Genomic DNA, 15,887 nt, shown 5'->3' with positions numbered 1-15,887 from the left:
AGTGGCTATTAGGAGGAAAGTCCCTACAGTTATAGGGAATCTCGTCGAAGAGACAAGTGTGACATACTGGAATGTTCTCCATGAGGGAGACGAAGAGTAACCAGAATATGATGATTATTATATTTCTCTTTCTGAGGACTTTATTAAGCATACTTCATGCATTTATAGTTAAGTGAAGGGACATTTAAGTCACACTTGATCTAAATATCAGATTCAACCACAGGAGCTCAGAGAGAGACAAGACAAAAAAATCCAAGACCTTACTAGTCCATCCAAGTACTTATTAATTTAATGAATTCATCATGCAAAACTATTCATGTAAATTACAGACTGTAGCCATAATGGGCTCTTAATTGTTTTTATATAATGTGTCCTGGCACAGCATGGTAGAATTTGACTTGATATAAGCCACCTTTCTAGGCTTTCCTTCATATTTCTTCTTTGTGATAAAATGAATGTACAGGGTTTATGGACCATGTCACACATGTACTTTGAAGTGTAAAAAGCCTCTTTCAGAAACAAACATGGAGAGATGAGACACTTCATAGTGTGGCTTTATGTGACAATCTTACCTTGACTGTTTTCATAGTAAATCTGCTCACTGGCCTGAAAAACACACGGAGACGTCATTAGACCGTTAGCCACACAGCACCGCTTGCCAGTCTAGTAGCATGCACGGAGGTCTGAGGAGCTGCTGCTCGTCTGCAGCCAGGGCTGTCTCTATTCTTCATGTGACTTGCCCAGGTCTCACTCAAAATGCCAGTGCTGATATTCAGGTAAAGTGATTCTCACGCTTGAGTCAGCTAACTGTTGACACGGGTGGAGATCTTCTCAGAGTCTTGGAAAGATTTCCCTTAAAGCCAAAGGTACTGAAATTCCATCTCGGCCATTGTGGCTGCCAGCTACGAAGGACATTTTGGGAATTGAGGGGACTTGTGTGTGGCACAGTTCCTGAGTGACATCTAAGTACCGGCTAACAAACCCTTTGTGAGTATCAGTTAAGGAGGAAAATGCATTCCCTTAGTGCATTTGAAGGTAGTTGTCAGTGACCTTATGGGGGGAAAACTGTGCTTTCTTATTACTGGGTGTTATTAGTCCCCTTAACACACATGCTTCATCTCACCAGCCAGCTCTACGCTGATATTCCAATGTGATGCTTTATACTAGAGAGTTTGAAACTGTCTTGAAATTACCCTTTCAAATCCTTCATGCATGTAAGTGTCTCCTCCTGGCAGAACTTTCTGGAGTTCTTCTAGGCCTTGTCGGATCTGTTCCCTGAAACACAAAAGTATCTTGTTAGCCTTATGAGAATATTTTCACCTTGCAGGTGACAGTTATATGCACCCGTTTGCTTTCCATGTGTGTGCTGTATTGCTCCAATCGCTCCCCAAACCCACCAGCGGGCAAGTCTTTGTGTTACATTATCCACCCGGGGTCAGCCACAGCCAGAGCAGGGTGAGTTAGATTCCAACAATGTGAGGAACCTATCACAAGGATCTCCACTTGCTTTTAAGATTTCCCTCTTTGGCAACGTGGACAAAGCTTTCTATCTACACTGGAAACGAGCCTTAAAATGTTCCTGCTCCTGATGGGACACCCAGCCACACAGGGGAAGACGCAAATGGCTTATGTGAGCCAGAGAGTGATGAGCACCAAGGAACCAGTAGAAAGCAGGGAAAGGCCACCCTAGGGATGAAGCTGGGAGGAATCCAAGCAAACGATGCCAAAGGAAACCGTGCCACAGGAAACAGCACAGTCAGCTTCGAAAGCCAAAAAGCACCTGGGATCCATACTTCTCATACAAGCAGGAGCGGTTGGGGGCTGATGCCTGTGTGCTGTTCTTCTGTGCTGTTCCTGTTTGGGCAAGGTGACAGCGGGAGCAGGAAGAGGAAGTGGGACAGAGGATGGGAGAGAGCTAGAGTGGCATCTGGAGCCATGTGGAGTCTTGCAGACTACTCTCTCCGGAGGGTAAGATGCCCACATTGATGTTCCTAGCTCTGCAGTAGCACTGTGCTATGCCGGAGAAAGAGCCTTCAAGTCGGAAGAGACTAACATTCCTGGGGAACATGATATACCAAGCCCATCTCAAAGATGCTGATTTTGCCTCCCGATAACCTCTCAATGTGGGTGCTATTGTCCCTGTATCAAAGAGATAAAACTTGGGCTCAAAGAGGGCAGAGAGAGAGAGAGAGAGAGAGAGAGAGAGAGAGAGAGAGAGAGAGAGAGAGAGAGCAGAGACTGGAAGTCAAAGGTGCTGCCTCTGCATACACCGGCTAGGAAATCTCCACAGACAGGCTCTGCTGAGTATCGACGATATGATGTTCCCAGGCACTCAAGCCTTGTGACGACCCTTCAATTCCACAGCTAAGGACAATGAATCCACAAAAGCCCCAGGAACCTGTCCAAGATCTCATAACTAGCCAGTGGCAGGGATGAGACTGGATCCTAGAGGTCCTATTGTTAGCTGCGCTGACAAGCTGTTTCTTGAAGGGCTGAGCCAATGAATGAAACACTACCTGTTTATCCCAGCAGATGTTTGGGTTGAAATTCTAATGAAAAACACTAATCCTGCATGAAAATTGGTGTGATAGGAGGCCTGGTTGGGGTTGGGGGCAGGGGATCGCCAGGCTGTTGGAACATTTTAATGGCAAAGGTCCCTGCTGTTGCTGCTTTCAAGTGGACTACTCAACACCATGTCACTTAAACATTGGGAAAGATGCAGACTGTTATCTGGCTGCCCCATCAGAACCCAGCTGCCCATGGTGGCCTCAAGAACTGGAGGCCTACCTGGATCACTGCCTGACTCATCAGCCAACTGTGCTGGTTTACCTCCAAAAATATCTGGAAACGGATCCACACCCAACCCAGACAGCAGCATGGGCTGCACCACCATCTGACCTCGCAAAGGCCTCTGGGATAGCACCTGCCCCTCAACCTCCACTTCCACTCACTCTGGGTGAGGCTGCCAGAGTCTTAAATGAAGATCAAACCATACCATTCTTGCCTCTGCTCAAAATCCTGCCATAACAAGTCACTGTACACGAGGTACCTCCCCATGGCTTTGAGATAGCTTCAGGTGTGGCCACTGCCTCCCTGGCCAACCTCACCTTTCACTGTCTGCCCCCACTGCCCCAGCCTTAGCTGCACTGGTCTTCTTGAGCTCCTGGCTTTGAGAGGCCCTCAGCGTCAGCAGCCCCTGTAGCCTGACTTTCTGTGGGCCAGGCCTCTTTGAGTCCCTGCTATGTCTTCTAGGTCTTGTGACTGGAACTGAACAGACTTTCAAGAGACTCTTGTGAAGTGGGTGAGGAACAGGCACCACCACCATCAGTCGTCCCAGGAAGACAGGAGCCTCACTTGGCCATGTGGAGGAAGGCCAGGCTGAAGTGGGCCCAGTCACTGGCCCTAGGACAGGTCTGGGCCCTTGTAGTGGATGGAAGCCATTCTGTGTACTGCGGTTCTTCCACCACCTCCAATATGTCAACATTCTATCAAAAGGCACAATTCCAACTGTGTTGTTTGATGAGAAAGAAAAAAATAATACATACTTTAGTAAAAGAGATAAAGACAGGAATGGTATGCCCCAACAAGGCCACAGGAGGTGCAGGGATGGGGCAGGTACCAGTCACCACCTGGCAGAACTCTGTCCTTTGGATTAACAATTCATGAGTTCCCAGGAGTAGAGGTGGGGATGGGAAATCAGAGTTTGTTCCTGAGCATACAGAGATAGCAGCCCCAGGGTCCTTTAAAATAGCTGGGAGGAGGGACACCCATGGGGACGAAGACTATTCTCTGAAAATTAGATTGGGTGTTGAAATCTAAATAAAATCTAAATATACAATCCTAAAATACACAAACAGAAAATATCCTGGGAGTCTAAAGCAACATTGAGCAAAAAAAGCAATGCTGGAGGACTACAATACTTGACCTCAAACTATACTACAGAGCCATAGGGACACTTACAGACACATAGGCCAGTAGAAAACAACAGAAGATTCATAAACAAACCCTCATAGCGACAGCCACCTGATTATTGACTGTGTTAAAATAAACAAACAAATAACAACAACAACAAACCCCATACAATGGAAGGCAGAGAAATGGCTCACTGGTTAAGAGTTCGGTTTCTTAGTGCTGACATCAGGTAGCTCACAATAACCTATAACTTCAGCTCACAGGAATCTAATGTCCCATTCTAGGACATCTGCATTCATGTGTACACACCTCCCACATATATAATTAAAAAGAAAATAAAACTTAAATATACATTGGAGATAGAAGACAGCCTCTCCACAAATGATGTTGGGAAATGGGTTATCCACATACAGAAGGATGTCATTTGACTCCCACCTCTTGCCTGATACATAAATCAACCCCAAATGACTTCATTGACTCACTGACTTGATTGTAATACCCCAAATTCTGAAATTTCTAAAGGAAGAGGCAAAACACTTCAGCATAAGCAAGACAGAGACCTTCTGAAATGGGCTTCGACATCTCAGGAAATAACAACGAGAACTGGCTAACGGGGTTGTATCAAACTAAAAATCTTCACAGCAAAGGAAACGACCGAACAAAAAGAAAGCCTAAGAGTGGAGAAGAGATTAATATCTAGAATGTGTAAAGAACAGCAACAACAAGACAACAAAGAACGAATAATTCAATCAACAAACAGGCAAACGACCTTTACAAATGAAGAAATACGGAAGACCAAGACATACTCAAAAAAATGTCCAACATCCCCAGCCACTGGGAAAATACAAATGACATTATATTGAGATTCCATCTCACCACAGCTAGAATAGTTATTTCCCAAGAAAATCACCAATGCCAGTGAGGATGCGGGGAAAGAGGAGCCGTTCTCCACCACAGTGGGACTTTAACTGCTGAAGTCACCATGGAAATCAGTACGAAGTTCCCCCAAAACCTGAAAAGAACTGCCAGTGACAAAGCTATCCCACTCCTGGGTAACACCTGAAGGAATCCAGTCAGCCTGCAACAGGGATACGTGCACAGCCACACGTATGGCTACCCCATTCATGATATCCAGGAGAGGGAACCAGTCCAGATGTCCACCAAGAGATGGATGTGCATAGAAGATGTGATACATATATGCAAATACGTAAAGAACAGCTATCATGACCAAGAAAATGAACAGAAATAGACGTTATAATGGTAAGTGAAATAAGCTAGGTTCAGAAAGATAAATATTGCATGTGTTCGCTCCTATGTGGAAGCTGGAGGAGAAAAAAGTTGGACACAGTACAATGTGGGGTGTTAGGGTTATGGAAGGGGGTAAAGAGGGTAGGAAAATCAGAAAGCACAATGAAGGAAACATATGACTAAGGCGTGTTATTGCAAGTAAGAAAATGTCCTGGCAAAACTCGTTACTTTAAACTTAAAATTAAACGTGATCTTGTTCTTTGGTCATGGACTAGTAAAGCCTGGAATATTCTTGGTAGCACTAAAACTGGAATATTATGTTAACACGGAGCTTTAAAAAGAAAGCTTAAAAAATAGCATGTTGGGGGTGTGGAGAAGGTTCCTTGGCTTTACCGTGTTTCTCTTCTGCCAAATAAAGTATGGGAACGGGGGAATTTTTCTTCTAAGCCCATTTCTTTTCCTTTACAAAGATGATTTTCTCGAGCTAGTGCTCTCAGCACCCCCCCCCTCCTTCCCTCCCTTTGTCTTGACCTGATTTTTAACTGGTCACCTGTTTTGCTACCTACCTCACCGCTCGGTGGCCTTCTCTAAGTACCCACAACATCTAGAAATCTGAAAAGAGACAGTGGCCTGGGAATGGTGGGCCTGTTCTGACACTGGGAGGGCTGGCACTAAGGGGCCGAGTCCTTATGTCTTCTGGGAAACCCGAGGAGTAGGGAGCCAGACCTTTATAGGATGATGAGCTCTCTGGAAATTCAATTATCAGTGCAACATTAACTTCCTGGGAAACGAGAGGCTGCGACTCCTACATAAGAGGCTGTTATTAAAATGTCCTGTTTCCCTTGGTGGTTTCTCTGTCTGCCAGTGTTCCCACTTAGAAGCTGGGGATTTTCAAGCCACACATCTCGTGTTCCTTTTGCAACACATAACACTTGATGATGGGTGTAGCACAGACAGCTGTGAGATGAGTGAGTCCAACTTCCGTGCATCACCCATTCACACATTGATGTGTTGGTGCCTAGCAAATCCATGCATGCAGCAGAACGGTGATCTGCACGGTGGTGCTGGGAAGAATCAGTCACAGGGCCCTGTGGACTTGAGGATGACTTTCTGGGGTCGTGGTCATGCTGCGGCGTTTTGATAATGTTTGCTGACGAAAGCATTGAAGGAACAACACACATATGCACATCAGGATGCACTTCCCATGTCTCCCCTGGGAAATCCTCCTCAGGGTTATGCTATGTCCATTATATTTTTTTGTTCTGTAAAAATAACCTCCACCACACAGATACAACCCAACATGAGGTCTGCACTGTCAATGTCATGGCTCCCTATGAAGGAGCGTCTGTAGAACCGGACTTTTCCCAAATGCTCCATAACTGGTGGTTCTGGGACCTCACTTACCCAGCAATGCTCTCAACATTTCCGGTGGCCTGTGGCTGCAGCACAGCAAACAGACCCTCACAGGTCAGGACATTCTGCAGTTACTCTGCACCATCGAGTTTTAAGTGAACGGTAATAATTTGCTTATAATGCACAAGATCACGGCTTCTTCAGGCATCTATGGAGGGTTGGTCAAGATGATGAGTGATGAAGAGCTTGCTCAAGAAAGGCTTTTCCAGTCTATTACTGAGCTCATTTCTAGAAAGGGCAGTATCCCCTTGTATCTTATCTCCAAAGCAAGATCCTCTTTTCATTACTGATAATAACTGTAAGTTATATTTTCTCTCCACTCTCATCAAATGTTTATCAGTTCATTCTTTTAAAATTCTCAACTCAGAATGTTTACTTTTTTTTCCTATTTACTTTGAGTTTGGCAAGTATTTGCTTTTTAGCTTCATAAAACAGAAGGGGTAGTTTACTGTTGTTAACCCTTTATACTTCTCTTCTAACAGACACCTTTGCTGTTTCCCATCTCCTCCCACACTGACCTTGCCTGTCTCCCAGCTGCTGATTCCTGGGTATCACTGTGGTTCAGCTGGCAACACAGTCTAACTTCCTCTCTGCTTTCTTCTTCATTGGTAGGTTGCCTTTGAAATCATGGTCTTCAGACTTTGCCTAGTAAACAGTTTTTGTTTGGGAGTCTACTTTGTGTAATATTAATATTGCTATCCCAAGTTTTATGATTAATGTTTATACAATGCACATTTTCTATTCTTTCCCTTAGCTCGTTGCTATTATTTATTCCATGCATTTCTTGTGAGTCATATGGACTTGTGTGTAGATGGCTGCTCTAACAATGTCCTCAACCTCCGGGTACCCCTGCTCTCGTGTCCCTCACCACACTGCTTCGCACTTGGCTCTGAGACTCGCTTTACCCTGGGAGACATCAGCAAACACAATACCCAGGCTCTGTTCTCTAGGTTTGCCATCTTCAGATGCTGCAGCCTCGGAGGACAGCATGCCGTTTCCCAGCCTTCGGAGAATGTCTCAGATCCTGGTTGGTTTTTCATTTTTATTTTTATACATCGAGTTATTTGGGAAGCGTAGCCTCAATGCCTCAATTGAGAAAAATGCCTCCACCCTGGAGGCAAGTATGTAGGGCATTTTCTTGATTAAAGTCAGAAGGCCCAGTCCACTGGGGACAGTGCCACCCCTGAGCAGGTGGTCCTGAGGCTGAAAGTCATCAGAAGCTTTCTTCCATAGCCTCTGCTTCAGTTCCTGCCTCCAGCCTCCTCCTTGAGTTCCTGCTGTGAGGAATCACAGCAATCCCGCAAGACCTGAGAGTGCTCAGAGGAAATTAACCCTTTCCTCCCCAAGGTGCTTTTGTGTCATGGTGTTTTAGCACCACAATGGAAACCCTAACTAAAACACAGATGTACTACCCTGTGCAACTGAGGCCATTCCTCAGTTCATCCTCTAGAGAAATGCAGCTGCATGAATAGTCAGGGAAACTCAGCATGGTTATTAATAGGCTGGCTCTTGCTGCTTTTTCTAGTGTGGCATTCTCGGGCTTGTGGTTGAAATACGCTGGTCACTTCCTGTTTAATGTAAATATCGGCACAGTTTGGATGAAGTCTGTTGTCTCGTTATTTTTCTGCAATGTCCAGTTCTTTTGTTTCTCTTCTTCATTCTTTTGTTTGATCAAGCACCTCCTGATACTTCACCGAACACCATTCACCTTTAGAAACACAGCTATCTGTTGTCGGTGTCTCTTTCTCCATCATCTGCCTTTTTTCCCCCCAGCTGATGATCATTGGATTTCAATACACATCCTTTTTATTAATCTTATGTCTTTTCCCATATAATGAAATCAGTATCATTCATCTCATCTTTTGCTACTATTGTAATATATTTCATTTATATATTTATGAAATTCCAAAATACAGCAGACGCCTTACTTCTGTTGAGAAACGTCACAACCCCCAGGAGATGCCTGAAACCTCAGACAGCTCCGAGCCCTCTGTGCATGCTGTTTCCTATGTGTGCAGGCCCAGCCCAGCCAGTGGTGTTCACAGTTGCAGTCCAGCCTCTGACGTCATCCTTACTTTCAGTGAGGTGTGGTGGCTCTGGCCCCAGGAGATCTCTTGATAAAGTCATCATAGAGGCTTCGTGCTTTCTGGCATAGCATCCTTATGGCTTGGAGCATCTTTTCAGTTCCAGTTGGCCACCCTCAAAGTCTTCGCCCTCCCATATCAGTGCACGGTGAGCAGGACTGTAACTTTTAAAGTCTAGGGTGTGATAAAAAAAAACTAGCAACATTTTCTTTTTGTCTTCACAACTCACTGATGAATTTGTTCTTGTCTTGGATCTTCTCTTTGGAATATTCAGATAGCCAGCACCACCATTCCAGTCCATTGGGGCCACAGTAAAGAAAACAAGAACTAGTTTAACAAAAGCGAGATGGTCCCACTCCAGCCGTCTCATGACAGAGACAGCTGCTAGTTAGGTGGCCAACGGAGGGGTAACGTACACAGCACGGACGCACTGGGTAAACAGTGACTCACGGGGACAAGAGACAGGGCTCCTGTCAGACTTCATCACAGTGCTGAGAAATGAGCACAACTTAAAACCTACACATTGTTTCTAGAATTTTCACCTCGACAGTTAGGGCTATAGTTCTTGACCACACATAGTACCTTTCTGTCCACATTCGGTAGCAAGGCTGAGCTGGAGGGAGTGTGGGGAGAAGTATGCTAGATCTGTACTGGATAATCCAACACACAAGGCACGTGTGGGCAGGAAGGATTTGCGAAGACAGAATTAGAGGGATGTGGGGCACTGAGAACTCAAATCGCAGTGGGCGTTAAACTTACACACCACACTGCCTCTGAAGATCAACTAGTAAGGCCAAAGATACGCCCTGGCTGAGCAACCCACTCACTCACCCCTCCCCCATTACAGAGCATAAAAAGTCCCTGCTTCTGTCCAGCCCAGCCCTCACAGGAGAAAAGCATGGCAGTTAATTAAGGGCTTGCTACACAGGCAAGGACCCTGAGTTTGATCCCCAGAACACAAGGAAAAAGTCAGGCATGGCAGCATGTGTGTGTAATCCTAATGTTGGGGATGTGGAAACAGATGGATCCTTGGGGCGCACTGGCTAGAGTTCCAGATAGCAGTGAGAACACCCCCCGACCAAGGTTGACCTCTGGCGTGGACCCACATACACGTGTATCCTGCTTGCCACCCCCACAACATACAACACACACACACACACACAAACACACATTTATTATTAAATAAGTAGTCAATATGGAAGTATAGTTTATGGGGATATAAAAGTACACACATTCATGGAGATGATAAACTCTAAATTCAAGGCAGCAATTCTTCCTGTGGAAGGAGACAGAGACTGTGTCCCCAGGAACTGCCCCCTGCGACATTCTATTTTACAAGCCTAGAGGTATGACATGGGAATGAGCAGCAGAAGAGGAACCTGGGGTTGTGTTCAGGGCCCGTCAGAGGTTCAGCAGGTCCCCACCGCAGCAAGATTGACAGCTCAGATGACAGTGTCACCGCCTGGTGTAACCAGGATTTTGTGGGGTGTGGGGTGGTGTGGGGCAGAGAAATTCCTTGATTCAGCCCCTGTCCCTAGATATGAGAATACAACCACAGCTGGGGCCAGTGGCACATGGATAGCGCATCTGGCGACGGAAGAGTTGGGACGCAGTCATTCGCAGGTTCCTCTGACTATGCGGACGCTGTCTTCCTGCCTTCAGCCAGATGTCAGAAATGTTCCTGTCCTCCTTTGTCCTTTATGCATTTACAGCATGAGGGACAAGTGGCATTTCCTGAGTACCTGTCATGTGTTAGAATCTCTGATGGGCATTTTCCACACACCAATTCACAGTAGCTTCAGAGCTGCATCCTATGGTGGGCACAGGAGAAAGCAGACACCGGCAAGTCCACATTAGAGCCTGGAAAGGAGGCTCGGGGCAGAGTCGTTCTTCCGATTTCATTTGCAGTGCCAAATTTGGCGCACACCAGAGCATTGCAGCCAAGACATGGGGGCCATACTACAGCCCCCGCCCCAAAGTATGGTTTGCCAAATTTTGAAAAACCACCCACTACAACTTTTATATAAATGCAAACACTGGCATATTACATTTTTTTTAGGTGAAAAACTTGAAAGAAATGTCTTGCTTTTGGCGATGTCTTGCTATATCAATGACAACTTGGGGTTCAAGAGGGCGATTTTACTTTCTCCTATTGACACGATTCCAGAAGGAGAGCGGGAAACACTGGCCCACAAAGGCATGTGTGAGGATCTGTCTCATGGCTCCAAGGTGGACTCTGTCCACTCAGCATTACTGTGACTCAGGTGGGAGATTGTAGACAAACCTGTTGTGAAGACAAGGCCTGTGCATACTTCTCAGGAAGAACTCTTGCTAAACCATTAGGCAAGGAAACAATGGTGTTTATCTTGCCTTACACTGAAGAAGTATTTCTCACCTATATCCCTTTATGCAGGGATAGAACTGCCAATGTTCAATGCTTCAGAAAAGGATGAGTCAGAGAGATCCGGGACTCACTGTGAACTTGCTGTTGGACACACTGTGATGATGTGAGGTGGGGTTTGCCGGGGAGGATTTGAGAGGACCCTTAGCTGTTGATCAAAACTCCTAGCAACAACCACAATAGTTCGCCACTGTTCACTGAGCACTCATGATAGTAACCACAGTTCACTGAGCAGTGGTGATGGTAACCACAGTTCACTGAGCACTCACAATAGTAACCACTGTTCAGTGAGCACTCTCGATAGTAACCACAGTTCAGTGAGCATCGATGGCATGTCTGCATCATAAATCCTCCCAGCATTTTATAGACAGAGAAAAAGAGGCATATTCAAGTTCTTCCAAACACTAAATTCCCAAGACTCCCCTCCCCTCTTATTTTAAAATTTAAAAAGAGATTTAGAGCCCGGTCTCTCAGGAATAGCAACATGGAATCATTCTGCTCCAGAACCAAGAGGTGTTTGCAGAGCACGGCAGAGTTAGGTGCTACAGCAAGCTGAAGTACCGGAGAGGGACACAGGAAGGGTCTCGATTTCCACTCACACTGCACGCTGCATGTTCTTGGCATCCCTTCTGTTTGCTCTTGCTGAAGCAACAGCAAGACCTTCAGCCTACCCTCCTCACACCCCCACTGACTCTTCCCTTTCGGGATCACTCAGCTCTCAGGACCATGAGGAAATGTGTGCACAGGCTTCAGGGAACTGTTTCCCTGGAGGAAGATGGGGATGGGGTGGTGAACCGTGTAAGCCTCTTTCCTTGAATTTCAAACTGTACATAACAGTAAAATTGTGGGGCATTCTCAAGTATGGCCGTCAAACACAAGACACAGGGGCCATGGTTCCTGGGCTCCAATCCAGGTTCTACAGTTACATAGCAGAGTGGCTGTGAGTCTTTTCCGCCTGGGTATCCCCACTTATAACATGACATAATAAAGAATGCAGTTCTAAAGAAAGCCCCACAGGTAGTCATTATTTTCCCTTGTAATAGCTGAAGAAAGTCTATTTACTGGCATACGGTAAGCCCTTATTAGAGAATATATGTAGGCACCCCCTACACATTTGTATGTATACACATATGTGGTTCCATGTGAGCGTCTCACAGACAACAGACCAGAAGGCAGCACACAGTAGATACAGGTAGACTGAGAAGGCTATATGCAGCAGGGAAAAAATAACTGAGTTCAAATCTTAAATTTGTGAATAAAGTTTGATGTCGAGTAAATGGACGGATCAGCACAAACAACCAAGTCCTTCTGGGACTCCTTTTCCTCGCTAGTAAAACAAGGCCAGTGGGTTGAATAAGATACGATGGTCCTTTGCTTTGACCCACAGCTACTCTGTTGGCTCTGTGTTTGAATCTTGTGAAGTCTGGAAGAAAGGTGAAATTTCCAGTACAAACCAGTCCTTTGCGAGTACGCATCTAACCCTCACTGCCCTTCCCAAACCATCACAGATGCAGCTAAACTACCAGGATCGAGCAAATGGGCTTCACTGCCTGAAGGTAAGTGAGCAGGGTGGCAAGCCCCAGTCTTGGAATCCCTGCAGGAAACAGAGCTGCTGAGACAGCAGAAGGCACATCCCGTCACTCCAGGTCACAAGGAGAATGGCCTGAGCTTCAACGGGAGGGATTCAGTGAGGGGCCAGGAGAGGGCTCCGAACCCAACTACCCTGTGGTGGGCCACAGGATAGGTTCAACTCAGTCACCCAGTAGTGGGTGGGGCAGGGGACCCTACCCAGCCGCCCTACAGTGTGTGGCAGGGAAAGCTAACTCAGTGATCTGCCACTTGCACCAGACCCTCTGCTTCTGGCATCTGCTTCTTCCTTCTTCAGAATGACTGTGGAGTCTCTACTCAAGGGGGAGGGTGTGTGGATTTAAAAACATTACTTCTCTATTCACAGATTTCTTTATCTTGTGATCTTAACATGTTCAGTGATGAAAACTCAGTTGATTCCAATCCCTTCTCTCCCTCTCTGGGCTCAGAGGAAATCTCAGCAGTCAGGAAGATAAGAGCCAATTTTAGGGATCCGTGAAATAAACTCACAGGAAAAAACGGAGGTACACATGGGAAATATCCCAGTCCCTACTGATGATGAAGGTACCATGTCTCTAAAATGGAAGGTTTAGGGATAGAAAAGCATTCACAGAGATGAAAAAATGCAAAGGAAAAAGTGCACACAAAGCTGAGTGCTGTAGACAGCCATAAAAAATCAAACAATGATGTGGTGACTGCAGGACCAGGCTGAAACGTGCTCAGAGAGCATCAATAAAACCATAGACTGGGACTGGAGTGACTACTCAGGTGGGAAAGTGCCCGCCATGTAAGCATCAGGGCCCAAGTTCAAACCCCGGCAAGCACAAAGCCAGGCATGTTGCCACACATCTGTAATCCCAGTGCTGTGAAAGCAGAGACAGATGGGGTTGCTTGGGGCTCTTCGGCTAGTCAGACTAGCTGAAGCAACCAGTTCCAGGTTTAATGAAAGGGCCTGTCTCAAACCCATACACATAAAAACAAAAAGAATCTCAACAAATTTAAATAAAAAGTGCTGGAGCAAAATGGACAAAGACACCCAATGTCCTTCTATGATCTTTACATGCATGTGCACACACACAAACGCACACATACACACAATGAAAAAAAAGACAGATTAAACACATACTTAATCATAAAAGAGAGCTTGAGCAGGTCAGAATGCTGATTACTAAATCAAAGGAGTGTAATGATAAATAATAGGAGAAAAAGGTGTTAACTTGGAGAAGTTTAAGTTTCAGATAGAATGGCTTAGATACTATACAAAGTCACTTACAGAATCAATGAGATGACTCATACTCAGATATATCACGTTAACAACTTTTTGAAAATATTTGAGATAAAGAAAAATGTCCCCAAAGCTTCTGGGAAAGAACATCCAGGGGTTTTGGGGGAGGAGGGTATAGTACACGGATTGCAGGGTAGTCCATCAGCAAGACTAATAAAACCAGAAACTAACACCCCAAAGTAAATTAGCCTAATTGTTTTCTTTGAAAAAAATTGATTCTGAAAACTAAGGGAAGGGTAAACAACAGTCACGTGGGAAACACCTTCCCGAATCATTGCCTAGCAAGAGTAAAGTTACGCCTACAAGTGAGTCAGACGTTAGCCTTGAGAACGAGACACATCAGCGAGAAGGAGCATCAACCTCAACAGATCTGAAGTTCGATTTATATCAACAACAGCTTTATTATTAAGAAAAGGCAAGATACCAAAAAAAACCAACTCCTTCATCTCAAGATGACAGGAAAGGGTGAAAGAGAGGGAATGAGAATTCATAATGGTAATATAAAATAATGAATCATAAAATTTTAAAAACGTATAAAACAGAAGTATTTATAAATTTAAGAAATAAACCACTAGGTAACTGGGAAAGTTAGAACTAATAAAATATTTCTTTAAAATGATGTGTGTGTGTGTGTGTGTGTGTGTGTGTGTGTGTGTGTGTGTGTGTGTGTGTGTGTGTGAACAACTGCACAGGGCTGGGCATGTGGCTCAGTGATAGAACAGTTAGCTAGCATGTCCAAGCCCTGGGTTCCATCCCCAATACCTAAGAGAAGGAAAGAGTCAGAGTGGGGGTGGGGAGGGGGCAGACAGAGACTGAGACAGAGACAGAGACAGAGAAGAAGACAGAAGAAAAATTCTGTAAAAACTAGTAATTCTCCCCCCACCCCACTGCCCCCAAACGTTATTTCTTAAGCTACTTCTGGAGTCATGGGCTGAACTACTGATTGTCCATGTTGAAGTCCCATGGATGCCCCTACAAGCATTTTACATGAACACTAACAACCGAAGTGATGTAAGAGGAGATGTTCCGCTCACAGTGGGAAAGGCATTAACACTGAATACAACTTAGGAAAAGAACAAAACCTTCCTAGAGGACACAACACAGAAGTGATAAGCACCAGTAAATAACACTGAGTGCTGCTGGAGTAAGAAAGAAGCACCGTCGGTGCCAGGGCCAGGCCTTTCAGAGGACTCAAACGAAAACCCCAAGGATACTTGGAACACTAGAAAAAAAAATCTAAAAGCACATGGTTGGAAAAATCCACCAAAGACCAAGGAGATTTTTGCTCAATATTAGAAATGAGGAAAGACCAGTCCTCCAGATGTTGAAGCTAATTAAAACAATGTGGTTTGAGCATAGAACTGGAGGAAAACAAAATGGAACCATAGCAGAGCAGAAAGCAGTGCCCAAGTCCACGCAGGCCACTTTTACGTGGCTGGTTAAAAGGCTGGAAAAAGCAGTTCCCAGCACAGGGGAAATGTCAGATGTTGGCCCCATACCTTACACAGTAATAACTTGTGGAAAACTTAAAGTAAAACATGCAAGTTGCCATAAGCAAAAGTAGTAATAACGGAACAATTGTGAATAAGAATGCTAACTTTCTGAATAATATACAGAAAACAGAATTCCCTTTCACATGAAAAGAACACACCATAACCAAATACAACCAGAAATATGAACATCAGCCAGCATTTTAAAATCTTTTTAATGGCTTCTACTCCCATGGTATGTAAAGACAAAGAAAACATATACGACCATGTTAACAGACCTGGTTAAACCCATCAGCTCTCTGGATTTCTGTTAAAGTGCTAGTTAGACTCCTCGGACAGGAGCTCATAGATAGACAATAAAACATTTGGAGTGTTTCAAGTCATGTCATGATTAAGGCTGGGAGTTTCCAGGGACCCATCTGCAGTAGTTCACACAGCACTGCTGTGCTATAACAATGCTTTGGCCG

The 15,887-nt window shown here is 45.1% G+C and overlaps 1 protein-coding gene across 1 annotated transcript in view; it reads right to left on the bottom strand.

Annotated features, from left to right (window-relative positions):
• The window catches only part of Antxr1 (ANTXR cell adhesion molecule 1), a 196,673-nt gene that overhangs the window by 145,602 nt on the left and 35,184 nt on the right, over nt 1-15,887 (bottom strand). Inside the window, exons 4-5 of the mRNA XM_052720148.1 lie at nt 1,194-1,275; nt 573-606 (exon numbers count right to left, since the gene is read on the bottom strand). Coding sequence (XP_052576108.1) covers nt 573-606; nt 1,194-1,275 — 116 coding nt within the window. The remainder of the gene's footprint in view (nt 1-572; nt 607-1,193; nt 1,276-15,887) is intronic.

The sequence above is a fragment of the Peromyscus californicus genome, unplaced genomic scaffold, assembly GCF_007827085.1.
Source record: "Peromyscus californicus insignis strain IS unplaced genomic scaffold, ASM782708v3 Scaffold_6__1_contigs__length_162567912, whole genome shotgun sequence".
Classification (NCBI taxonomy): Eukaryota; Metazoa; Chordata; class Mammalia; order Rodentia; family Cricetidae; genus Peromyscus; species Peromyscus californicus.
The sequence above is the reverse complement of the archived record's forward strand: the minus strand, read 5'-3'. Positions and strand labels throughout refer to the sequence as shown.